Source organism: Lissotriton vulgaris, chromosome 5, assembly GCF_964263255.1.
Source record: "Lissotriton vulgaris chromosome 5, aLisVul1.2, whole genome shotgun sequence".
Lineage (NCBI taxonomy): Eukaryota > Metazoa > Chordata > Amphibia > Caudata > Salamandridae > Lissotriton > Lissotriton vulgaris.
In genome coordinates, this window is record NC_141693.1 from 1,505,614,582 (window position 1) to 1,505,642,076 (window position 27,495).

Consider the following 27,495-nt stretch of genomic DNA (forward strand, 5'->3'; position numbering starts at 1 on the left):
GGGTCACCGGAATGCTAAGCCGGCCAATCACTGCAAAGAGGAAGTTACCAGGCATGGCACGTGTCAGTTTGAGTCCACCAACCCTCAATCTGCTAGAACATGACCATGTCAACCAATAAGCTAGGCATACCTATGATCAAATGGAAAATACAAGATGTACACACTTACCTGCAGTCAAGCTGGGGAAGGCAAAACCTACCTGCAGCACGGGCAGACTAAACAGTACGCCTGATGCGTCCGATTATGTTTTTTTTTCAGGACGGGGAAGAGATTCGTTCTGGAATTCTTCTGAATAAAATAAGTTGCCTTTTTCGTTTGTGAGGCTTTAAGTAGTAGGGAATAAATGTCAGGAGAAACATATAGGAGTTAGTTATATATACCTAGTACCATTCTGAACCTGAAGCAACAGCGCCACCGTGTGCACACACTTGGGAGTGCAGCCTTCAGCCTTCCCGTGTTACGGTACTCTTATATTAAAACACAAGACAGGTTTAGAGGATGTAAATAAATATATTTGTACTGTTTTTTTTTAATTCCATTTCATTCTTATGTACATTTATTTATAAAACAGCAGTAACATTCTGAATCAGAGCAGGGTTTTTGGGGGTGCGGTAAAAAAACAAACAAGTTATAAAAAGAAAGCGCAGTTACCACTAACTGACGAAAAAAGGATTCTCCACATGGTATTAGGACCTGTAATATTTACGTTACTTATATTTCCTCAGATCAAGCCAAGACTCCCTTATTCAGAAACATCCACTGAGAACAACTGACGCATGACACGTGAAACCGCTAAAGTGTTTCTGGGACTTTCAACATTTCCAATCTCAGACTCGAAGAAACATCAAGAAGGCATCTTAAAGTGTATATTGTTTTGAGTAGCATTTATATGGCGCTTTCTACTCCTGACGAGGTGCTGAAGCAATTTGCAGATTGTCCGCTGGTACTTAAAGCACCTGTTAGTTTGTGAACAGTACAGTCACAGACCTGCCACCTTCGAAATAAAATTTGCGGTGAGAAGGGGCGGTGCCTGATGTATGAGAGGCATTTCCGCTGCCCAACCACTCCCCCGGGACCACCTCCCCCTCAGGCTGAGACTGCAGCCGATGTCCTACACCCCTTAATCGACAACATCGCTACTTGGAGCCTCCGAAAAACGAGCAGGTAATCTGCTGATATCTGCTCTTCACCCCGTGAAATTATTAAGTAAAAGGTAACCCTGGGCGTAGTTTGCCTAGTAGCGCTATGAGTAGATATGCGAAATGCACTACGCACGCTACGCGAACTGCATAGTGCATGCAGTAGGGAAAATGCTGTTCGAACTGATTGCAAAGGGCCGGATGCTTCTCAGCACTGTGCAATCATTGCAAACGGCATCTTGCACAGTGCAAGCGGTCGTTTTCTGCTGCTCAAGTAGATCTGTACTCGAGCGGCAGCTTTCTCAACTCGGACTTGTAGTTTCTCATCGCGAGCGGTCGAGAGCATACGCAACCACTCGCAATGAGAAACCTGACCTCCCCGCGTTGCGAATCTCGCCAGGAAGTTTATTTTCCACGCTCGCGATCAGCAACTTGATGTTGCTGATTGCAAACGAGGAAAAAGTATCGCTGGGATGTTGATTTTGCTTGCTCGCGGTCTCCAACTTGACGTTGAAGACCGTGAGCAAGCAAAAAATGCCTGCTTCGCTATGTGTTTTTGCACTGTGCTACATGCAATTCGCATAGGGTGTAGTAGTTAAAACTACGCACGCTCCGCGAGCGTAGCGTAGCACTACGCCCAGGGTTAGTAAAAGGAGTCGATCGTGCAGCACCCGGCCAGTTGTTCCTAATTTACCCATTCCCCTATGAAGCAATTATCTCCGTTATCTGGAAATCGTTTTCAGATGGTTTTTCCGCATCTTTGAGTTGTCTTTAGTCCAAATAATGCATTGTTTTTTTTTACTGTTTTTTTAAATAACCTTCATCTTTGTACTTTTTTTAAACATCATCTTGTTAACTACCTTTAAGCCATATTTTGAAGATGATCTCTATTCCTGCGTTATAGCTGAGAAGTAGCTCTAGAATGTCTCCGACACTGGAAAATCAGTCTCTATAGGTGGATGACGAACTCACCGAGTGGAGCTTCCGCCAACTCGACCCCCCTCTGCGGATATCTGTGCAGTACTGAGCTCCATCTATGGAGTCCCAATACGCACTACACATGAAACACCCAAGGACTTCCCTAGTATGTGCTTTTTTCTAAGTCAGGACTCTATAGAACAAATGCAGAAAACAGTTCTCACAAATCTCACAATAACCTTCTGGGCATATGCTGCCGAACGAGCGTCTCCTCAACTGGAGAGCAGCCTTCAAGGCGCCACGCTGTGAACTTGAGAATGGTCCACGTGGAGTTTCTTTGGGGGGCTGGGAGATCTTTACTGAAGACTCGATTCACTGGCGGTCCCTTTGTGCTTTGTGTCACCTTACTGCAGAGATGAAGTCCTAGAAGTTACAGATTATGGTGCGTGGCATGCCTCTGGGTCTCCAGGTTTCACGAGTTACAATATTTTTCTACAACATATAATTGTGCTACTTAAACCATCGTCACTGAGATTACTTTGAACCAAGGTGTATGAAGAAGCCATTATAAAAACAGGAGATAAAGGCAGTGTGAACGGGACACGCCCCCTACCTCGCCTAGTTCGCCATTTCCCTCAAGGTCCCGGACATCGCCAACCGATCCTCCGGCCTCCCAAGCAACCCGGACTCCACCCTTCTCTCCTTCTTTGCAGGATCCAATCACGACGAGCGTAAAACCGGAAGGACTCCCGAGTAGCCCCGGAAGTCCCTCCCCCTACTCGGAGCCGGAACAAGGAAAAGCCGGAAGCGAGGACGGCAGTTCGTTGAAGGAGTTGGACTTGTGGCAGGAGACGGCTTGCGATGAACCTGAGAAGAAGGTTGGTGAATACGAGGAAGACGAGGAAGTCTAGACCGAGGACTGGTGGAGTCCGGTGGAGGACGCTGAAGAGCGGCCGCAACTCACGGGAGAGTTGCGGCGGGGCACGTGAGTAAAGAACCCTTTGTATATTAAGACTGTAAATAACCGTAGCGTAAACAGTCACGATCGCACGTTTTGCACTTAACACTGTATATATTGTATAGTACCCGTTCAGTCACGGACACCACTGTAAAGAATCCCCGCACTGGTTCACGTCAGCATCAACCCCCTTTTTGCCCTTGTACTCTTCCTCCTTTCCCTCTTCAAACTGTTCCCTACCCTCCTCATGGTCTGTTCATATCCCACACTCCTGGTGACGGTATACGGTACTAAGGCAACTTAAACCAGTCGAACTAACGGCCCTTTCTCTTTCTCTCCTTCCCATACCTCTGAGGAACCATCATCCCGGTGACCGGCCAACTGGACCTGCTGGATGAACCGCAACCGACGTCCGGCCAAGAACTGCGACGACTTATGACCCAGCATCGCCCTGAGCTACCCCTGTCCCTTTTCTCTCACGAACTGTTAAAATCTCTGCACACTACGAATAAAAACTGGCTAAGAAATAGCCCACTATATACGGCCTGCACGCCTGTTATTCCGGTCCGCACACACCCCACGATCACAGGCAGACTGTGTCATTTTATGGTGTTTGTGTCTCACATCAACATATTAAACATGTGTCATCTTTGAACGTCCTTTACATTTCTAGAAGAGATGCGATAAGAGGCAAAACGCTACACGTTTGCCATCTGGTCCTCAACTAATGGCTGGTTTCAATGTCCAGAGAGCAGACGCCAGTGCCTCCAGAGAGCCTTCATGACGCTAGACTGGGAAATTCAGTCTGTAGCAACTTGATCTGAAAGGAGGGAGCAGTGAGTCCATCGGTACTCGATTTAGCTCTGTTTCTCAGCCATGCCTTCTCATTTACATTAAGCACAAACGACTCAAGAATTTCAATTTTTTTTGTTGTTTAAATCAATGCAACCATTTTGTTAGCAGGACCATCGCGACTGAACGTTAACATGGTCTGTGCAAGTGGCACTCGTACGAAAAAAACCTGCAAAGTGGAGTCAGTCCTTGTCTCCAAACAAAGCCCCCTGGGCTTCTTTAATTAGGTGTCTCTGGACTGAACGCTCGCTGTACTTCTACTGTAGTTTCCTGAACTACCCATTCCAATGATTTGGACCACTATTTTTTCTAACAGAATGCTGCCTACATAAACTACATTTTGTGACCTAAACAACCCTTAACTGTGTACGATGTGGCCCATAAGTTTATCCTTGACAATCAACCAGAAGGCTGGAAGCACCAAGAGATCTGCGAAGGGCTCCACCTGCAGGAAGAGTCTAGAAACACAACACAGAGCAGGGGGACACACTAACTATGTAAGTAGGCCACAGCTGCACAGTGAAAGTGTGATATAGACTACAGCATCCCCCAGGCCTTGATGCCCTAATCTTGAAACATGTACAGTCTCAGCTGCAGTTGGGATCAGAATGCAGGAACATCTGCAAGCTCAGGCTTAAGTGGACGTAGGAAAGTGATGAAGCTTCCATGCACACATGTGCAGCATTTTCAAGAGCAGGCGCACTCTACAGTGCCTACACATGAGCAGGGCCGGACTGGCCATAACTGGCACCAGGAGTTTCCCCAATGGGCCAGAAGGGTGGGGGCCGGTTTTACAGCAGTGCTGCAATATTGGCCCCTGTAATAGAAGTGGGAGCAATGCTTCTCACTAGCACACTCCCCCACTCGATGCTACCAGGCCGGTCGAGCAGATTGCCTGGGCTGGTTGCTGATCCCAGTCCAGCCGTGTGCATGATGTTCATAAAAGGTAGAGTAATTTGGAATATCTACATCGGTCACGTTTCTCAGAAAAAAATACTGGCCATGACTGTAAAATACTGGCCATGTGGCAACTTAACGCATGACCATTTCACCAATAGTCAAGCATTTGAATGCGGCACTAAAACACCTTTTTCTGGGAATCTAAGTAGATAAATGCAGCTCATCTCCCTGTGTTATTTTTCCACATACACCTTTTGTGTTATTCAGCAACAATCAGATTGTACTTTAAAAAGCCTTAAATCAATACAACAGCATTCCCCTTTAGCTCAAACCACCTTGGGCCCTCATCCCGGAAGTTCCAGAGGATGTTTTCTCTTACTTGGGGAAATGTCAAGTACTAATTACCAGAACTTGTACTCTTACTCCACCTATTATTAATAGAGGTGACAGCATTCAGGAAATCGGGAAACCAACAAGGGGATGCCAAGTTAAACACAATATATGCATCTGAAGCTGTGTCAAGAGAGTAGTGTTTACATAGACACCCACGCGCCTACGCCTAAGAATTTGGATACCACAAAGCCACGAGCAATGGAAACCTTGCAAATGTTCCCACTAAATGTTATGTTATACTGATTCGCATAGCACACGAATCCAACGAGAGGGTATCCAGGTGGTTGTGAACTATGGGACACACACTGTCAAAGGGTATCAAAGCTTTCCTTGGTTTGGATAATGTAAAGCCTCACTACTAATCGGACTTGAAGATCACCCACATTATCTAACAAGGGGACTACCAAGAATCAGAAGGGAAACCGGAAATGACCTAAGCGGAAAAGAATGAATATTCAAGACATACCAATCTGAGTTCACAATCATTCGTAGTTAAGAAGCAGGAAGAGACTGAAGCTCACAGGCCGTGAAGAAGGAAGGCCCCGCAGCACTGCGCACACAACAAGAAACCTGATTTGTGACACAAATGCGAAATCCAAAAGTTTGAAACGAAGTTTACCCAAAATATCCAGAACAAAATCAGATCGCAACAGTACAATGGTTCTCTTACCGAGGGAAATATACAGGGAAGTCGATCACTGTACTGTGATCTGCCAGTCAAATTTAAGATTATGAATGTCAATTATTCTGCTACCATACCGTAAGTGGATAAGAAAAGCCTGACCATTTTACGCTAGTTTTAATATTATTTTTTTGGTACTGCCATCCACATATTTATAGTCTTATTATGTTGGCTTGCATGGTTTGCAAAGTACTTGTTATGGAAAGACCAGATTATCTGGCAAAAACCAAGACATGCAGGTGGCCCTTCGTTCAGTCATAATAGAGTTGTGCTTCGCCTCAGAATCCCCGAGTGTCAAATACACTAGCATGGCATTTTCCACTGTGGCTCCCAGCCTTGCAGAATTCCCTTTCATGTTTTATTCGTACAGCCCTCGATCTCCCGGATTTTAATAAAAGGTTTATATCTTTTTTTTCTCCAATGAACTTTACCTGGCTTAATGGTGACTTACTTGGGTTCATTGCTGGCTGTATTAGTTAGAAGCTTTTCTTGTTTTAGGTCTTTATTTCTTCTGTTCTGTTGGATATGTGCCTTAGTGTTATATATATTTTTTTATGTATATCTTGAAATTGTATGTCGTGGTTTACAATCATTATACAGCACACTGCTACTTTTCGTTGTGAGGGCTGGGTTTTAAAGAGGGTAATAATACATTAAAATAATTACAATAAGAAGGTCAGGATGGAGAATCAGCACTTGCTTCTAAAACAGGAGTATACAGTTATTACTAGGCAGGGAGATCCACAAAAATAGGACAAAAAACAGTGGCACTTCACCTCAACTGAAGTGGTCATGGCCCTCTCTGACTAAGCAAGCACTGCCATGCGTAGAAGGTCTGAATTGTTCACAAATATCAATATAAATAAAACCGTGAAAATTAACAGAAAAAAGTGAAACAGAGCTGAAAGGACTCCTGGCCACCGTCGGTCCCTCCCACAAATACAGGAAGTTTTCGATATCTCACCTGTGCCACATATCTGGCACTGTGTACTCAAAGGGAAGGCCTGGTAGTGCCTTGTGCACTTTTCCACTCGCCTCCCCTCTTTCTGGGCTTCTTGGAGGCTGAATGCCGCAGCACGTTGTCTGCATTTACCTATGGATCACTCAGACAGTCCTGAGAAGTATTGTATGGCTTTGAGCTTAACCTGGTGACATGTTGGAATAACATTCGTGGGGCAGTTTTCTTCCCCACAGATTCTTCTAGGTGGATCTGCAATCTGTAATTACAAACTGGCGGGGGGGCTGTTGTTTGTTGTTCAAGAGTTGTTGTTCTCTTCCTTTATAGCAGATTAGCAGATTGCAACGCAATAAATGTATTCGAGGATGCCCTTATCCAAGATGAACCATGTGAAAAATGTATCATGATGATACTGTTTGTTTTACAGGATGTGTGTAGTATGACAAATCACTACGCGGTGGTGAGGAAGCAGGCCTGACTCGAGTGAACTTCCTTTGGAACAGCTGAGTTCTTAGAGGTTCTCCCTGCCCACCGCCATTTCGAGTTCACAAAATTGATAAACTCGTATTTGTATCCAGTGTTAGGGGAATTACCTCCACACGCTTGGATCTTTTTAGACCTCGAACCCGGCAATTGACCAGATTAAGGTAATGTGGGAAGCCTGACTGGGACTGGTAGAAGTCCTGAGGAAGACCGAAGTGACCCTCTATTGTGGGCACATGAAGACAGTCGAAACATGTTGACATTGGCAGTTTAAGGAGGGGTGTTGTGAGTACCTAGTTATGTCTATCCTTCACTATTTTAATCCTGGCCTTGGGACCCTGGAATAAAGGTGTTTGATAGGGTACCCACAAGCCAGTTTTAACCACTTTCTTCACTGCATTTTTTCTATCACTGTCTCCAGTCGCTGGTTGTAGCACACACAGACACCATTTTGATTTATCTTTCTGTTGTTTGTCTTCCCCCTCCCTATGCTCCATCCTGTGTGGGCTACGCCAGGGTTTTTGTAAGCAGGCCTGATGATGAAGCATGTCACACACATTTGTGTGTGAGTGAGGGCAGTTTTCAATAACCCAATTTGTGCCACTGCATTTGAATCACTTTTATCTCCTCTCTACCCCTCTTGGTGTTGGCGTATGACAAGTCAATCATACTATATTATTACACTACAAAAAGAAAAATAGAAATGAAAGAGCTCCTTATAAAAAGATATTCTTGTGGCAGTACTGTTGTCAAGCGAGCCAGCCAGATGCCTTATTAGTTTGGGTCTAAAAGTGCTGGAATATCAGGAACTTTTAGAAGAGTAAAAGCAGCAACATTAGGGATACCCCCTACGGGTGACCCATCCCAAGGACTCTAGCTAGAGCCAGATCAGTTTGAGCATTTGGGCACCATTTGGCATTTTTTTTCAAACCCAAAACTTTGGCTATTACTGGCCACCCACAATTTTGCCGTGGGAGCAAATAAGCTAGCCATGAAACAAAAACGCTCTTGCAGAAAGTGACAGCCTCACAACAACTCTGATGGTGACTCCAATTCTAGAACCCTCCAGACCCCTCTGCACATCAATCGCATATTAAAACAGAGTCTAGGCTGACCGGTGAATCTTCGCCTTAGGCAGTTCTCTTCTACTAACATCAACTTCCGATAAAGGGGCAGCAATGATATGAAAGGCTGAAGGTGACAGGCATCTGATGCTGCAGCAGCGGACACAGATGTGACGGAAAGCTTGTGATGGAAACAGTGGAAGCAAGAGCTGGCTGCCTGCTAGTGACCACTGGCAGCTGAAGTGGAACCTGACCATGACACAGCGACGCAGGCTTTAGATCAAGAACCTGACTGGTGATCATGCTGCAATCAGTGGATGGAAGATCAGACTAACGGTCAATGTCAAAGCCGCAGAGGCAGCATCTGACCTGCTTTTAATGCTGTAGGCAGAGAATGCATGACCCAACCAGTGGCCTGAGCTGCAAGGAGTGCATGCCCAAGCTCACAAGACGTCAGGGCACAAGCAGAGACACAAAATCAAACCAAGAGCCAATGGCCTACAGAGTGCACAAAGACCTAAACGCCTGTCAGTGGCGCAGGGAGTGGAGGCGGTATCTGAGGATGCTCAACCCCGCTCTTGTGAGAGTCATCCACACAAGACAGAATGCTAGAAAGTCACAGCTCTTAAATAAATTTTATTCTGTTTTGTCTGGCCACATGGAAAAATGTCAGGGAGAATATTAGAAAGAAAATAACAGGGGTTGGTTCAGATATGAGGCTTCAAAATAACCATTAGGTGACAGAAAATGAGGGTTCAGGGAGTGGAAGTAATTTACATGGAGGATGAACTAGCAGTGTGCCCTTTGGTCTCACATTTTCATAAATAGTTCCACCACAAATTGGCACAAGGTCCAGTGAATCTAAAGGAATTGGGTGAAGAATGCAGGTATTTATTGCAAATAAATCCCTCGGCTACATATTCCTAAGGCACAGGGTCTCCACATCCAGGGGAGCATAGAGACCGCTTTGGTAGAAGATGCACCGCCCCTTGAGGGTAACTGGCTCAACAACAGAGCTCGGATAAATACAATGGCTTCCATCAGCAGACGTGTAGGGGAGGAAAGCACATCACCTTCCTTTGTGGTGTCCACTGATTACAAGGAAGTGACGGGCTCAGTCTCTCCTTTCCTCTCCCTACCTGTAGGAGACTTTAACCTCCAAGATGTCTTCTCCAAGTAAGGCATACTCCAAAGTGGGACGATCAGATGAGGGTGCAGTGAAACACACTGGGATTCAAGTGGAAGAGATATCTCTTGAAGGAATAACGTCTCCCAGCCCTGGGCTCCTCTCTTATCCCCCAGGCACAGGTGCCCGGGAAGGGTACAAGCGCTGCTTTAGTAAGGCACATATTCACAAGGTACCTCTCCATCAGCAGGGGGCTGGGTCTTAAGGCCATTTCAGATTGCTTAGAAAGCTTTAAGTGCAATTCAGGGGAAATATAAGTGCCTTTGTGTATAAAAGGGTTTATATCTTTGGGTGTTTGCGTGTACATCCGATGCAAGAATGCTTGTATTGTGTGTGTGATCTGTACAATCCTGTGTGCTTAGGGATGTGTGTTTATATGCTTTCTTGGGTATATTTCCGTACACCTCTGTATGCGCCCATCTTGGTGCATGCTTGAGAATGTAAACACACTTGCCTGAGAGCCGATGAGTGAAAACCTCGATACAGTTCTGTATATCCGTGTCTGTGTGTGCATGAGCGTGAATTCCTGTGCATGCCTTTCTACCTTGCTGTAGACTCCGTGCGAGCACTTGGTTCTGGGCATTTAAGTGTGCAGTTAAGGATTCCTTTTTAGTGGTTTACTTTGACCTTGAGAGCAGGTGCAGAACGGCAGCACAGTTTCTCTGATAATTCATTAAAGTAAATGGAATGACACCTACCATTCAGATTACTGAAATGTATGTAAAGAGCTAAGATTGTCTCCACAAATAGTCAGTAACTATTAACAGTAGGGATCTGTGACAAAATTGAGGCAACCAATCAGAATCTGTAACAGTGTTGTGGTAGCCAATCAGGACCCTTGGCAATGCTGTTCAAACCAATCAGAATCCACAGGAGCGCGGAGGTAACCAACAATGATCAATGGCAGTGGTGAAGATCCAGTGAAGTTCCTTGAAAGTACAAAGCAAACAAATCAGAATTCAAGGCAGATATAAGCCTACTAGTGCAGATCCTCGACAGGTTTGAGTTGACCAATCATTATTCTGGCAGTGCTGAGCGAACCGGTCAGTAACAATAGAACATACAAGGCTACTTGCACATCAGTAGCCTGTATGTGGAATAAATGTATTTGCTGGGAGGAGGGAGAGAGGAAGGAACAGCAAAGGAGAGACCTGAAGAAAGATACGGAGAGCTCAAACGTGTGCAAAGCTAGGACGCGATTCCTCCTGTAGATTGCGGAGGAGAAATCTTGCGCACCGGGCAGTAAGGCACTGTGACAAGGTCGTAGGTCTGTGCTAGTGAGGCAGTATCTCCAAGGGTGTTTCGGGGGATGAGAGAAAATCTTCAGTGACCCTTGAACTTGGCAGCAACCCTGGACCTCGATTGCAGGAACAACCCCCAAAATCGCACCGAAGGAAAGATGTATAAGCACTCTTGCTTTAAGTTAGGTGTTGTCAAGTCATCAAGCACCACAAAGCAGCCTTGCCGACATCCAGCAGGACACTTGAAAGTATATACAAGTGTGCATCAGGTGACGTGTCCAAAGGAGCATGCATGGTGGGGCTCAACCAATATCCAGGGGAACGTGCCAGGCAGGGCTCCCCAGGGCTGTGCAGGTCAGAGCCGCTATGCTGCTACACCATATCGGACTCGTCCATAGAGAAGCTGCTCCTGCGACTGCTAGCTTTTGAGGCAACCGGAGACATGGTGGCGCTACGAGGGTCAGCAGACAGTGGCAACAAAGCCCCCTCCAACAGCATCTGGTCCAGTTCCTTGTTGGACAAGGAGGGGAAGGATGTGCCTCCTTGGCTGGCCAGTGGATCATGGAAGCTGGTACTGCTGTCGTGAAAGCCCATGGCCTGGCTGAAGTCCAGCTGCTGGTACGTAGACTGAGGCAAAGATACCTGATGCTGCTGAGAGTCTCCCGGCTCTTGAGGCTTTCGCTTGGCTTCAAAGGATCGCTCATCCTGGCTGAACTCCTGCTTGGACATCTGCTGGGCCAGGTCTGCCGCGCTAATACCAGAAGGAGACGAAGTGGGTAGCCCATGCATCTGGGCCTGCATTTCCAGCTCCTGAAGAAGAACAAAATCAGATTACAGTAACAAACTTCATCACAACAGACTTTCAAATCAAGAGCATTTCCATCCCATTTTACCCCTCACTGTACACTCACTAAGTAAAGTTATCATAGAGCCACAAAATACACTCACAATAACAAAATTCAATTGTCCCTCAAGAAATCATTTGATTCAGTCTAATTATTCAAAATAATGTCACCTTCGTGCTCAACACTTGAATTAAAGCAGGAAACAGTCAACCAATACAAATAGCTAACTGTATCAACAGACAAGTTTTATTCTTGTATTTCCATTTTTCTTATTATATTTTCTTTATACTTAGGCAACGTACACAAAACTGAAAATTTACAATTGGTTACAGTCGTGTGAAATCACCATTTGCCAAAGATATGGACTTCTGAAATACCACAATATGTGACAGAATCACAGTCATACGTGTATTTGTGTATACTCCAATTACAACAAATAAGCAAAATGGTGATGTGATGTCGACGTTTCGGTCCTCCTTTGGTCTAAACGATCCTTAGGACCATCATCAGGACGATGTAGTTGCACATGTATGTATCTGATGAGAAAACAAGCTTATACTTTAATAATTCGCCTGCATATCAATATATTCGTGTTGCTTCACACAGCTGAACAACAAATAGGACCACATAAACCAAACTACCCAGTGAATGAGCAAGACAAAGACATTCCAGTGTCCTACACTAAGTGAAAAGCCATGTGAAAAATGTATTCCACACTAATTAAAAACATATTAAAAACGTGTCATCTGAGCATAAAGTGTATTCACCTTATTCATAGTAGTTCCATCCCAACTTCAAGTACAAACCATTTCATTTGTGTTGGAGTATGTGACAATGCTTGGTAATGTTCCACTAGTGGTGCAGTCTGTACATTGCACAGGATACGGGATTGGTGCTGTAAGATTCGTTTTTTTACTGCTTGTGTCGTTTTACCAATATAGGTTAGGTCACAAGGGCACTGCACACAGTAAATTAAATTTTTGGTCAAACAGTTCGAATGGTCACGTAACACAATTTCTTTGCCATTCAAATTGCACATCTTTATAGTCACAGTGGTGGCACAGGCAGTACAATTTCCACATGCATAATGTCCTACTACAGTTGGCAATCCCCATAAGTTCTGTATTGTAGTGGGTGCTGGATCTTTGTATGCCCTTACTAAGTAGTCACGTAGATTTCTTCCTCTTTTGAAGGCAAAACGTGGTATTTGAAACTGCGGTTCAACTTTCCTTATCAAATGCCAGTTGTGTTTTATTATCTTAACTATGGCATTTGATTCTGTTCCAAAGGTAGTTACACATGTGATGGGTTGTGAAACCTGTGTACTTTCATTGTAATCACTTTCTTTATGTAGTAATGACTGCCTGTCATAGTACCACACACGTTTCATTGCATGTTTTGTTAGTCTATACGGATATGCTCTTGTGACAAGTTTAGTTAACAACAACTTTGCCTCTCTGAAATAATCCTCCCTTTTGGTACAATTCCGTCGCAATCTCAGGAATTGCCCAAAAGGGAGGTTATCCCGCAGATTTCTAGGGTGGTGGCTGCTGTACTTTAGCAATGTATTGCGAGCAGTTGGTTTCGTATGGAGACTCATTGACAGATGACCTAAATCGTGTGTGATTTTTAAGTCCAAAAAGGTTATCGAGTGTGAATCACTATCCAATGTAAATTGTAGATGTTCGTTTTGTTCATTCAACCAGATGTGGAAGTTATTTAGTTCTACATGTGAACCTTCCCACACAATGCATACATCATCTATATACCTTAGGTATTCTGTCAGATTGGGACTGAAAGGGTTATTATTGTAGATTATATTATCCTCAAAGGCAGCCACGTACAGGTTCGCTATGTCTGGCGCAAAAATCGCGCCCATGGCCACGCCTTTTACTTGAACGTAAAAATCAGTGTTGAATAAGAAGTAGTTCTCTTCTAATGCTATCCGTGCGCAGTCAACAATGAATCTTGTGGGAACTTGATGAGGACGTGGTCGCTTGTCCAACACCTCCTCAATTACCCTTAGAGCATAGTCTTGTGGAATGCTTGTATACAAGCTCTCTATGTCCATTATGGCCAAGATGTTGCATTGTGGATTAAACTCTCTCCCTTCTAGTTTATTGATGACCTCTCTACTATCCTGTGTGTATGAGCGTGTTTTTGCCACAAAGGGTTTTATAAAGAAATCAACATACTCAGCCAGTGGTTCTAATACCGATTGGCACCCTGCCACAATTGGCCTTCCTGGTGGGTTTTGACTGCACTTATGGATTTTGGCAAGGTGTAAAATGCCGGAATGGTGTAATCCTATTTGGTGACCGTTTGCTTTTTTGTATAGGTGATCGGTAATCGTCATTTCCATTCAGTGAGTATCTTTCCCCTAGGCACTTTGGGTGTGCTGGTACACGATTTCATACACTTTGGATGCATATGCATGGTTGCACTGTGAACTCGTATATTGAAGTTCCACCTTGACTTATGTCTCTGCAGGTCATTGTTGAATTATTAATCTTCGATGTAAGTACCCTTGCCGTTGATGGTTTTGTGTATTCTCGTGTTGCTTGATATATTACTAGATCAAGGTGATTCTGATCGGTTTATATTATGTTGTAGAACATTATCCGAGAAACTTGGCCGAGGGAATTAATCCCGGTTTCTTTTGGGATGGAACTACTATGAATAAGGTGAATATACTTTATGCTCAGATGACACGTTTTTAATATGTTTTTAATTAGTGTGGAATACATTTTTCACATGACTTTTCACTTGGTGTAGGACACTGGAATTTCTTTGTCTTTCTCATTCACCGGGTAGTTTGGTTTATGTGGTCCTATTTGTTGTTCAGCTGTGTAAAGCAACAAGAATATATTGATATGCAGGCAAATTATTTAAGAATAAGCTTGTTTTCTCATCAGATACATACATGTGCAACTACATCGTCCTGATGATGGTCCTAAGGATCGTTTAGACCAAAGGAAGACCGAAACGTCGACATCACATCACCATTTTGCTTATATGTTGTAATTGGAGTATACACAAATACACGTATGACTGTGATTCTGTCACATATTGTGGTATTTCAGAAGTCCATATCTTTGGCAAATGGTGATTTCACACGACTGTAACCAATTGTAAATTTTCAGTTTTGTGTATGTTGCCTAAGTATAAAGAAAATATAATAAGAAAAATGGAAATACAAGAATAAAACTTGTCTTTTGATACAGTCAGCTATTTGTATTGGTTGACTGTTTCCTGCTTTAATTCAAGTGTTGATCACGAAGGTGACATTATTTTGAATAATTAGACTGAATCAAATGATTCCTTGAGGGACAATTGAATTTTGTTATTGAAAATACCCAGTCCCTGGGGGATAATTGGGTGGTTCTCTGTTTTCTAGATTCTAGACAAAATACACTCAGGCAAGAGTATCATATATGGATGTTGAGATGTGAGTGGAAGAACGAGGCATTGAAAAGCTAGAGTCAACCTAGACTGCTGATTGAGAATGTGACGCAAAACATACAGCGATCAAAAGCAGCATTAGATGCCGCTATCATGAACACACTGCTACCATCCCATCAATCCAGTGGTAGAAGTGGGCGGGATCGGAAGGGCACGGCGTGGCCCTACTTTTTTGATTTATTACAGGCAGTTCCCCTACTTCTTTTTTTATTAAAAGAGCATCCCAGGACTGCAGGAATGGTCCATACTTCAAAATGACAGCTTGATCATTCAGCCGTGCTACCTGCCTGCCGCCACTGTGACCAAAACAATGGTCACATCAGGATACTTTAGTGGCCCCGCCCATTCTAGACACATCTCTGACTCCGCCCACTGACCTAATCCTCTGGTTATTCCTGCCCCCTGTTCCCCCTACTTTTTATTCCCCACTTCGACCACTGCATCAATCACACCATTGAGGTGGTCAGAAGCCCTCCAAATCAACTGCAGATAAAATCATGGAATGAATACACCACCCCTAGTGAAGGCAGCTGTGCTCCTGTGCGCTGTTCCATGCTAATTGCTTCTGTAAACCTGGGTGTTTGGTTGGACTCCTCGTTGAATACCAAACCCACACTAAAAGAGTGGCTGCTACCTGTGTGGGCCTGCTGAGAAGCCTCAACCCTATTCTTGGCTTCTTCGATCCCAAAACACGTCAGCTTATAGTCCAATCGATCATCCTTTCTCGGTTGGACTATGCCAGCGTCCTACTGCTAGGCGCAAACAAAGCAGAGATAACAAGGCTACAACTAATACGGAATTCAGCGGCTAGGGCCATAGTGGGTCTTCCAAGAAGATGCTCTGCTAGAACCACCATACAAAGACTCCATTGGCTCCCGGTGGAATCTAGAATCCAATTTAAGGCCCTCACCACAGCTTTCAAAATCCTCAAAACCGATGGCCCTGAACTCCTCCGTCCGCTTTTAGTACCCTACACCCCCCAACGCAATTTGCGCTCCCTAAGTCAACATCTGGTAGTGGTGCCTCGTACGAAACTCTGCCGTGTCGGGGGTCGCTCCTTCAGAGTCTTGGGAGTGAAACTCTGGAACTCCCTTCCTCCGAACATCCGTCGCCTAGACAATCTGTCTACTTTCCGGAAGGCAATTAAAACCCATCTGTTCCCACTGTCTTAAGCCTTCTGCCTCCCCCCCCCCCCCTCTCAGTAGGTTATGCTGTGGTTTCTCAGCGCCGGGACGCCCCGCTGCTGGGGCAGCTGTCGCACTCTAACAAACTCATAACATAACATAACATAAACAGTATTCGCAACAGAGCGAGCGAAGGCACATTTACAAGTTTTAACACCGTAAACTGCGTTGCATCAGAGTTGTCCCAGGATGAACAGTGTCCACTTGTCATACAGTGCTTGTTGGTGGAGTTCAGCCTGGTTTAAAGAAGCACTAGCAATGTTTGCAGGTGCACAACCGGGGCACTGGGTGATGGAGTGATTTAATCAGTGTGTGCTACTGGTTGCAGGTGAAGGGCAGCACTACATTGTTGGGGACTGAGGCTTTTTTTATCTCAATCTTCAGATTTTGACCCGGAACAAGAGAGAGGAAGGCTGAAAAGAGGAAAAGAAACTAGAAAAGAGATAGGAAAAAATGACAACGTGGGAAGCAGGAAATAAAAAGACCCTGCATGAGTGAGATAAAGAGAGAGGAAGTGCAGGGTGGAGGGAAAAATAGACACTGGGTGGGGTCAATCGCGGCCAGCATTGATATTAGGCAAACCCAGCATTCCACGGCCCTGGCAGCAGGCTCCGGCGAAAAACACGGGGCCTGCGCTTGTTTTATTTACAAATTACAAACTCACAATCTCACCACTGGCACTGCTGAAGATCATGTATACTCATCAATAATTTGGGAACATGGAGTTAGGCTCGGCAGTTTAGCTGCTAGAGTGTGAATGTGAATTCAGCTCCAGTGAATATGGTCCTGCGCGGTCGCAGGTGTGGGTTCAGGTGGGGATTCTCGGTGGCACTTTCTCGGAGTCCCCCTCCTCACGGTCTATATTAACACTCTATATACCAACACTATCAAAATAGTGAAAACTTCGTCTAAGGCAAACATATGCTCCAGTTAAATTGCAACATAACGCGCTGGAAAGCAAATGGAAAATTCACGTATAGAAAGGTGGCAATGACTATAAACTTTGAATCCAGCAATGGGCGATTTACACAGAAAGAAAGCTAATTATGGAAGAGAGACGTTTCCTCGAGGCCTGTCCGACACACCTGGAATTCTACTAGTCACAGGGTGAAGAAAGGAAAATACATGACAAAAGGAATGAGGATTGTGGGCATACGGTACCCGTCAGCTGAAAGGTAGCGAAGTTACCAAAACACAAAAGCACCCACACGTTGGCAAGGCAAGGGTAGGAGGCTCCTAATGCCCCCTTGCTTATGGAGCAGGCACAAACCACTACCCCGATGATTGTGAAGATCAAGGGAGCTTTTTGTTTTTTTAAATGAACAGACCCAAATTGGGAGGTGGGGAGGTGTTTAAGATGCGCCCAACAAATCCCTAGACTCAGTTTCAAGAACATTCTCTCGCGATGTCCAAGATCAAGCAAGAGCGCTGAGTTTAAGAAAATGCGGCAGTGGGGAAGGTGCTTTCACACACCTCCATGGAGGGGGTCCATTAGAGGCAGCACCGGGGCAAGGTGACCAAGAAGGGATGCAGTGGCAGGTAGAGGCCGCCCAGAGGGAAGCATGGAGCACAAACGAGCTGCAGAAGGACCGGAGGACAACACGGGCTGCAGGGGCCACACAGAGACAGAAAGGGCGTGGGCTCAGAGAAGGGGCTGCAAGGTAGAAGGAGGACACACAGGTGGGCTCAGAGGAGCACACCGATACCAAACAGGGAGGGGATAGGACAAACAGGCTGCAATAGATATGGGGGTACACACTTCACATTCAGGGCAGCGTACACATAGGCTGCAGAGTGGTGGCGTATAGAAGGGAGGCAGAGGTACACAAAGGGGCTATACAAACAGTATGGAAGGGACACAGAAAAACTGTAAATTGGCTGGGGGGCACCCACTAACATACACTAATAAGTACCGCAACCATCATACAGCAAAACACTCACCATCCGACGTCCACATAATAAACATCCTATGTGAACACGCTTAACCTCATACTAACATCACACAACACATCCATCATTATACGACCACACATTCACCACCATTCATCAACAAAAGCAACATATGTCCACATACCCATCATCCTACAACCAGCATCATACCCCACCATACTCACTACCATACTTCCACGTAAGCAAAGTCATTTAACAAACATTCATCACCTCACATCCACATAACCCTCAACAAAAAAGTATCCAAAAACCCATGAAATTCCCCCCAAAAATAAAAACTACAGTTGATAGAGAGATGATGTTGACTAATGTGTTATCAATGTCATTACCATAAATACCAAAAAGTCATGCAATTAATGGGTTATAAGGCTATTCCCACCCGGGCATAGAGTCATTGCAACATCACATACCTTTAAAAAAAATAAGTAACACTGCACAAAATAAGACATCATTAGAGAGAGCATACACCAACACCCCCACCATCATGGATACATTACTACAATCAACATCATCTGTCAAAAATATCGCATAATATGCCAACACAAGCACCTTCATCTGTGCATCCACCAAACATCAGATGGCAACATCATCAAACCACACAGCCATCATTTACCAATGCTCTACAGATTCACTCTAAAAACGAACTTATACCACCATTAACTTTTTACACACTATACACAAATGATTCGGTCAAGCACTACTGAGCTGTGCTACAACCTCAAACACATTTGTTGGACTTGGCCCTCTCTGTATGGTCACCCCCAAATGTTTTGCCGTAACCACTCCTGTTTTCAGAACTCATTTTTGTTGGCTTTAGGACTTAGGTAGTGCATGCACTATCCTGCTAAAACATTGTACAATTGGCTTACACCTGATTGGTACATTTAATTTACTTGTAAGTCCCTTATCTATGGTACCAAGGGCATGTAAATTAAATGAATGCTACAGTGGGGCCTGAAGTACTCATTGTGCCACCCACTAAAAGTAGCATCTCAAGCATGCCATTGAAACCTGTTGTGCCATTTTAAACTGCCAATTCGACCTGGCTAAATATATATTTTTCAGGCTTTAAGCTTCCTTTTTTAATACATATAAGCCACTCCTAAAGTAGGCCCTAAATAGCCCTTGGGGCAGGGTGCATTGTATTTCAAAAGTAGGATATGTGTTTTTAAGTTTTATATGTCATGATAGTGAAAGCTACTAAATTCGTTTTTCACTACTGTAAGGCCTACCTCTCCAAAGGAATAAGTTTACCTTATTACATTCAATAGGTACTAACCTTTGATTGGGAGCAGATAGCAATGTCATGTTTGGACTCAAATGAATTGTAGGTTAAAATCCTCTTTGGTGGTAAAGTCAGATATTAGACTTAAATTTTGAAAATGCCAATTTCAGAAACTAGCCATTTTCCTGCCCTAAACTTTCTAAGGCCTTCTATGAGTTTCCAGCTTCCTGGGTCTGTTAATTGCTCTCCCATCAGGAATGCATATCCCCCCCCCCCCCCAGACTGTGAATAGTGAAGCCTGGGTGTAGCTAGGAAAGGTCCATCCTGCTCAAATGGTAGGGGCAGAGCTATTTCCTGCCACACTTACATTTCAAAGGACTGCCTCCAGCACACTCACAAATGAACTTAACGCCAGCCTTTTGTCACCCTAGATCATTGGAGCCTGGGCAGAGAAAGAAAGGGGAAGAAGGAACTTTCATGATCCAGAGGCGGGGGCAGACTAGAAGTTTCCCCCACTTCAAAGGGTGGCACCAGGTATAAATATTGGACCTCCTGAGCCACTTATCAATACACTCCTGGACGTGTGGACAATACAGCAGATGATTGCCTTGTTTCCCAGAGCACTGCCCTGCTGCTTGAGGCCTGCCTTGTTTTTCCAGAGGACTGCCCTTCTGTTATCAGAGGACTGATTTGCTGCTTGAGCTCTGCCTTGTTCTTCAGAGGACTGCCATGCCCTTCATCCCATGCTAACCTGAGTGAGACTCCAATGGTCAGTATGCCGACCTCCTGTTCTGAGCTACAGAAGCACAACAAGATCTAGAGGCCTCCCTGCAAATACCCAGCTAACCTACTGCAACTGGCCTTGTAGCCTCTGCTAAAGTGCAATCCTGATCCCCAAGAGGTGCCTACCCCAGTCCTGGAGCCCTGGCTGGCATCGGTTGAGCTCCTCCTCTGAAATCCTGAAGATGTGAACTCTGTGCGACAGATTTTGAGAAGGTAACATTTTAAGCTGGAGTAACCTGGTTTCCGTATACGGGCAGCACTCAATCGTGGTTAGCCTAAACTTGTGACTTTATCCCGGTCTAGCGCAACCAGATACCCACAGTTAGCGCTTTCTGCTTCTAGGCGCGCATTTTACGTAATCCTCCAGTTCTACTGATTAGATTTTTGACATTTTGATATCATTTCAACTTTTAAAATGTACTCTATTTTTCTAAATTTGTTTGGGATTTTTCTTGCCTGTGTTTTTACTTTAGTGCAGTTGTGTGCTGCATAAATATTTAACACAGTGTCTCTAAAATAAGCCTCACTGCTTTTTGCCAAGCAGAGTGTTAAGCACAAGTTAATTTGATGACCTTTGTGGGTCAGAAAACACAACAGGGATGCTAAGGGTCTAAAGAGAAAGCTACAAAGAACCAGTACATTCATAAGTAGTTTGTATAAGGAGAGCAAGAAGAGTGTGAAATAATACCCATCAGCCCACCCAATGGCGGAGTCTCGTCATCTGGGTTTTGTTAAGGACTGGTATCTTCTAAGTACCTCCTTGATTGTATGTAGAGGAATACTAGCGACAGATCCACCAGTGATAGAGAGCCAACAAAAAAGTATAGGTGGGTTGAAGATGGAGTATTGTTGCAGTGCTGAAAAGAAATTTAGTGAAGTGGTGAAAGAATGTGTGTGTTAAGATTGCCTAGTGTGATGCCAAGAAACGACTTTATTAAGGGGGGTCATCATACTGGCAAGATTAAAAGCAGAGTGAAGATAGAGTGTTAAACAAATATCACTACCAGTTGTGAAAATAATATGGTCAACATGTTTCAGCCATACAAGGCTTTCGTCAGGACCTGTTGGATTTACACTACTGCAACTGTAAAAAGTGAGAAAAGAAAAGTAAATGACCTACCAGATATAAATTATTTATTTATGTGGTGGTCTCAACATCATGAACAAAGAACTCTCCCATAAATTTATATGGAGATGGCCTCACCTCGCCTGGCACTCGCTCAGGTCATAAAAGAGGCCCGCTCTGTCCGTCGGTACCTCCTGCTACCTTCTGAGCCAAGGGGAAGGTGACTTTTGTGGGTCACCTTGACAAGGATTGTGGTTGTTACAAAGGGTGGGTGGCAAACTCTGCTCCGCCAGTGGAGTTTGCAGAAGTTTTGCAACTCTGCACATTGTTTGTAGCGCGAAGTTTGGTAAAAAAAAAAAATCTCCCTACCGCTAGCACAGTGGACTTTACCGGTCCGGTAGTCCGGCAGTGACGGCATGCTGCCACCTGCCACTCACCCCTAGTATGAACTTGAATCCCTGCATGCCATTCCGCACCAAAGTATCTACAAAAGCTGCTTCAAAACATTACCTCTCAAAACTAGGAGCAAAGTTTTTATTTCCCGTTTTGAAGAGAACAAGAACAAGGCAGAGCATTGCAGACAGCATTACAAGACTTACTGGTGTTCTAGAGCTACTCCCCGTCACCTGGGCTGTGTAGACACCCCCTGCTGCAGGGAGAGAGGCTGTTTGTGCCTTGGGCAGAGACCGGCGCACCTGCCTCCGCTGGATACACATGTGCTCCCCTACTTCTCTGGTGTCTGCGGGGTACAGACTGAGCCAACAGCTAGGCCCGGGCAGCTCTCCGGTGAAGAGGGCTCTGAGGAGCAGCCCACATTTGTTGCCACTTCTCCCCTTGGGCCTCTAAGCAGCGACGGCAGGGTGAGGTGAGGCTAAATCTAGTCCTCTGGTGCGGCCCCAGCTCTCCTCCTCCTGGCACACGATTCGCAGTTACTAAGAAGACCCATCTAAGCCTATTTGGCCACAATAAGTATAATTTGTGGGGAGAGCATTTTCCACGCACGGCTAAGCGTGAAGAGGAACAGACCGAGTAGGATAACAAGAAGGCGCACGGTGCCTAATCAGGAAATGCTACTGCACTTCCGGGTTCGAGGAAGGTGGAGGAGGGAGAGAGACTGGTGTGGGATGTGAGCCAGGGCCGCAGCTGTAGCGGAAGCATCACAGCGGTCACCTTTCCCTCACCCTGCCCGCCAGCGGGGCACACTGGACATTCTGACTGGCATGGCGGGGTGCCGGTTTAAGTGAGAGGCTTTCGGTGCCGGCTTCCCGGTCTGAGGCGCGATGTGATGATGACCATGGACTGCTGGATCAAGTGAGAGACAAAAATTGCAGACTGCACACCTGATTACGAACATTTTGTTTATGCGTGCATACTAAACGCTATGCATATTGCACAGACCTGTTTACGGCTTACGCAGGGTGGCCATTGGGCCAAGCAATACTCCGCCTGCCTTAGTAACGCCTCAGAATTACACAGAGTGAAACTCCGCAAACTCCTCCCAGGCCTGATTGTTACTTGAGAAGGAATTTTACTCTCCTCAATCAAAAACCCACATTTTTACATCGGTGTTCAGTGGGGGGATCCACTACTTGGATTCGTGCAGGGCCACTCTGTGATGTTGAGTAACACTAAAATCCCATTCAAGTAACTTGATACAAGACAATGGCGAAGCTAGGCCTTTTGCCAAATGGAATAGCGCGGGGGGGGGGGGGGGGGGGGGGGGGGTGCTGTTGATTCCTGCTACGACGGCCGCAAGTAAGAGCTTGGGGGCGGCTAACCCCAAAACTCAGACTGCCCAGGGCGGACCGCACCCCTGCCCCGCCCTTGTTACCCCACTGATACCAGATTCAAATTTTTCAATTCTCCTTGATTGGATTCTTTTGCTTTTTCCAAATTCTCTTCCATTCTACCTGACTTTGTGAATTGATGACTCTCCCTGCTGTGAGCAGGGAGAGTTTCTGCTCAACAACCTGGAAAGCTAAAAAATGTGGCTGACTGTAGTATTCTATGAGGAATCTTGGTGGGTGTTCCTCCTATCGGGATTCCGTAGAAAGGCAGGCTCAGGCTTCTTTCTCCCAGTGGCGGCTCCTTCACTAAGGTGTAAGAGCGTCGCCCCACTGCTCTTTGAGCAGTGCAAAAAAAAATGATATTAACATGACGTTATCATTTTATTTTTCACTGCAGACTAAGAGCCAGGTTAGGGCAGGGTGGGGCTGTCCAGATCGGGTGGGGAGGCCAGAGCAGGGGGAGGAGTGGTTTAGACTCCCTAAGTTTGCACTCCCTAAGTGCACATGACGGTTTGGGCGGCCCTCTTGGCCCGACCAAATCGTCATGCACACTTTGCATGTTCTGGTGAGGAACATGCAACAGCTTCCAGACCCTCCCTGAGCGCCGAACCACGGCACTCAGACAAATCACAACACTGCTGTAAAGCAGCGCCGTGATTGGCTGGGCGAGTCTGGGAGCGTCTGTTCTGTCAGTGCACTGGCAAAAGAAGAGGATGGATGAGAGGCGTCGGCGTTCCCAGGTAAGTTTCTTTTATTTTTCACCTCAGATTAGAGGGGTTCTGTAAGAAAATAGCAAAACATCTGAGGATTTTAGAATGGAGACATATGAAGTTAATGAGAAAAAAAAGATGCACCCTTCTGTCAGGTGAACATTGGTGGACAAAAGATTAAGGTTACGGTGGATTCTGGAGCCAGACACACTTTAATCAGAGATGATATGTGGCCTTTGTTTCCTAATGTAAATCTATTGCCACCTGATACAACCTGTCCCCAGAGAAGCTAGTGGACAAGAAAGAAGAAAGGAAGTTCAGGGTGAAGATGGCAAAATTGAAAATGGAGAAGGAGTCTGTCCAGAGGGCCGCAGAGGAGAGAAAAGCTGAGGCAGAGAAAGCCTTGGAAAAGGAGAAGACGGAGGCTGACAGGGCCTTGGCGGAAAGAAAACTGCCTGGAAACAAACGTATATTGAGCTACTACTCTTGACTGTAGAAAGGGAGAGTGCTATTAGTACACTACAAAAGGAACAAGTAAAAACAGTAATATCAGAAAACGAGTGGCGATGGAGGTTATCGAGTGGAGAATTCATTGCCCATGAACCATTTAAGCAGCCTTCTTTAATACCTACCTACTTGCCACCTCCATGCTTTACATTCGCCAAATCAGCTATGCACATGAATAAGTAAACACCAAGTGTTAAGTAAAAATAAATTCACTTTAAAAATCGGCCGTCTTTAACAAAAATCCAGATGTACTGTAATTTACCCAAGTCACACACTTCTTCACCAATGTGAAATAAAATTAAATTGTCTGCCTATCCTTTAATTTAATTTGAATTGTTTCTTGTGAAATTAGTAGCATTCCACCAGGGAAACAATTCTTAACTCGAGTCTTATAACAGAGTGCAATTATTTAACAATTAAGCCACATTTTGAGACCTCGTTTGAAAGTCTAGGGACTTTAGGAAAGGTGAGATGTCAGCAGATCATGGAGACAGGATTCTACCTCCTCTTCGGAGGCCTGTGATGCTTAGTATACACATCGCAATGTAGGCATCTGCAATGTGGTTTATGCTCAAATACAGCATCTCCTCCAGACTCTGCCAGAGATCTGTGAGGAAAGATAGAAGCTGGCTAAAACCGAGAAACAGATAAAGGTTCGGCCTTTTGTAAGAGTTAGAGGAAGGTGACACTGAATGTGTATAAACATAACATATTCCATTTAATATGGGGTATGGTAAAAGGACTGGGTGCTCAGTTGGCTGAAAGACCTCCTTTTATAAATGCCAATGCTAGTAGTATAAAGTGAAACTTTTGCATTCAACTTAAACTATCTGGATAAAAAAAATCAAATCCAATTGAATAGGTCTCGACTGTTGGTTTCACTGATGCAGTCCTGCTACAGGAAAGACCTATAAACCTACTGCAGTTGCTGCTTGGCATAGGCCATAGCACCACCGCCAGCTCCTTCAAGGAACAATGTCTATAGCACTGCACCGCTGACACCTCCTAACCCCCCTCATAAACACGCCCCCTGCCAGCGCCATTAGTATCCCAGCATCAGCACCACATGCTGCCAGCTGCTCTTGCTGGCACTGTTATTGGTGCCACAGAGCCATCCGCACAAATGGTCTTTGTGGGACTAGCGGGGAATGAAAGCTAGCAGTGAGAGATGAGGATGTCTTTATATGTGTGAGGTGTAGCGGTGAGGTGCAGGGAGTGGAGTGAGTGTGAGAGCTGGCTTAGCGGTGCAATGGGTTAAGGGTGTGTGAGAGCTGGCGGAAGGTGCAGTGGAGGGAGTAGGTGAGGCCGCGGGCCGTGCGGTGACCGGGTTAGTGTATCGTGAGAGCTATCAGTGGGGTACAGAGAAATGAGCGGCTGTGGCAGCTGCCAGTAGTGTTCGAGGGTAGCATGAACTGAGAAAGTGATGTGTGGATGTGCTGATGATGGAGTATTAGAAGTGATAGTAAGGTGCAAGGATTTTGAAATCGGATAGTGGAGAGCAGCGCCTTGAGACCCTCACGGTTGAGTAGTCGCGGTATATAAACCATGATTGGTTGATTGAGAGAGAGCAGGGAATACAGGCGGGGTGCAGGAGTGTGGTAGTGGTAAATGTGAACATGTTAAGCAGATTGCAGTGCAGATGCTAGTATCTGAGTGACTAGTACATGCAGTGGTTGTGAGCTCTGCCAACAGTGGGGGGATAGACTAGGTGTAAGAATGGGGTGCTAGGGAGTGGGTGTGAGACAGAGTGTGTGAGTGAACAGTGTCATTTAAGGATAAGGAGGGGGTCATGTGTACCTGTATGCGAACCCAGAGCTGCTCGTTGGTCATCTTGAGTTGCCTTGAGTGGGTTTCCAATTCTCTGAGCTTTTGCTGTTCCTTCTGCATCCGCCGTATGTAATCCACAGACGCCTTCAGAATAGTTCCTTTATTCCAACGCAGGTCACTGAGGAAGAAGAGCCAAACAACTAGCACAAATGAAAATCATAGAAATGCCACCAGCAGAAGAATTAGTGCTTGTCCTAAAATGGTGTCCTAAGAGCCTATACACGTCGCATAGCTTACGATTCAATTTAGATGCTACTACGATCTAACCATCAGCAGAAACACTGGTACCACCATGCGAAATGTAAATAATAAGGGAGGAGAAGTCAAACAAGAAGGAATATGTGTACAAAAAGAATGCATGAAAATATACAAATTATGAAAATTTGTAATTAATTTTGGAATCTGAATTAGTCAGTAGAAATAAACCTTTGCCAATTAGAATGCACAAAACAACGTCCCATACCCATACTTAATTGTTAATGTCTAATTTTATTGGTTTTTGGTGATAAATGTGAAGCATGCCTATACTTTCATTAGAGCCGGAGAACTATACAAAACTGTTAAATGTATATATAAATAAAGAGGAAGTTGTCAAGATGTATCCGACAAAATCGACAGGGGTACCGAGGGAAACATTAGCAAACATGCAGGAAAACCCATGGCCAGAATACCTTACAGAGGTGCACTGAGAAACCTTGGCCATGATATAGGAGGAACCATTATCCGGCAGAGGGAAATCTGTACGAGGATGTAGGGGAAACACTTACAAGATACACAAATCATCTTAACAAGGCCACTGTAGTACTTGACAAATCCCAGATCTAATGTGAACAGACAGGGTTGGAAGACACCCATTTTGTGTTAAGCAAGAATCCCAGTGAGTACCAAGAGAGTCCCTTTGAAATGATGCCCAGCTGTATGTTCTTGCAGCAGCTGAAAAGGTATTCTCCCTTCTGTCTGGGGTTGAGTACCAGGGGGGTAGGGATGTAAGTACCAGTTATTGTTCTGGGTTACAAAGTATAACCAGTCTGATATCCTATGTATTGCACAGGCTGATGGACTGCCCAGTCTGATGTGTTTTCAAGGGTGGAAAGATACCTATTGTGATGTTTGGCAGGCCACTCAAACGGAAAGGGAAAACAGGAGAGTAAGCAGACATTGTTCATGGTTTAAAACCCCCTCAACTCTATCTTTGCTGTACTTGCTGGTTGTGTTTATGCTGGGTATTTCTGGTGGAGTTGTATAAAGGCGTGTGGCGTTATGTGGAAAGAGAAGGCTTAAGTGTATCATGGAATTGTGGATTTGAGTTTGATCATAATGGGTTAGGCACCGCTAAGTTCCCAAGAGCACGTGTGCTTTGGCTGTGTTTGCATTG

The 27,495-nt window shown here is 45.0% G+C and overlaps 1 protein-coding gene across 2 annotated transcripts in view; it reads right to left on the reverse strand.

Annotated features, from left to right (window-relative positions):
- Window positions 1-8,970: 8,970 nt before the first annotated feature.
- TFEB (transcription factor EB) overlaps window positions 8,971-27,495 on the reverse strand; it is a 242,387-nt gene continuing 223,862 nt past the window's right edge. For both annotated transcript variants that reach the window (XM_086923535.1, XM_086923534.1), the window contains exons 8-9: window positions 26,091-26,238; window positions 8,971-11,584 (exon numbers count right to left, since the gene is read on the reverse strand). In XM_086923535.1, coding sequence (XP_086779661.1) covers window positions 11,147-11,584; window positions 26,091-26,238 — 586 coding nt within the window. In that variant the 3' untranslated portion in view covers window positions 8,971-11,146. The remainder of the gene's footprint in view (window positions 11,585-26,090; window positions 26,239-27,495) is intronic.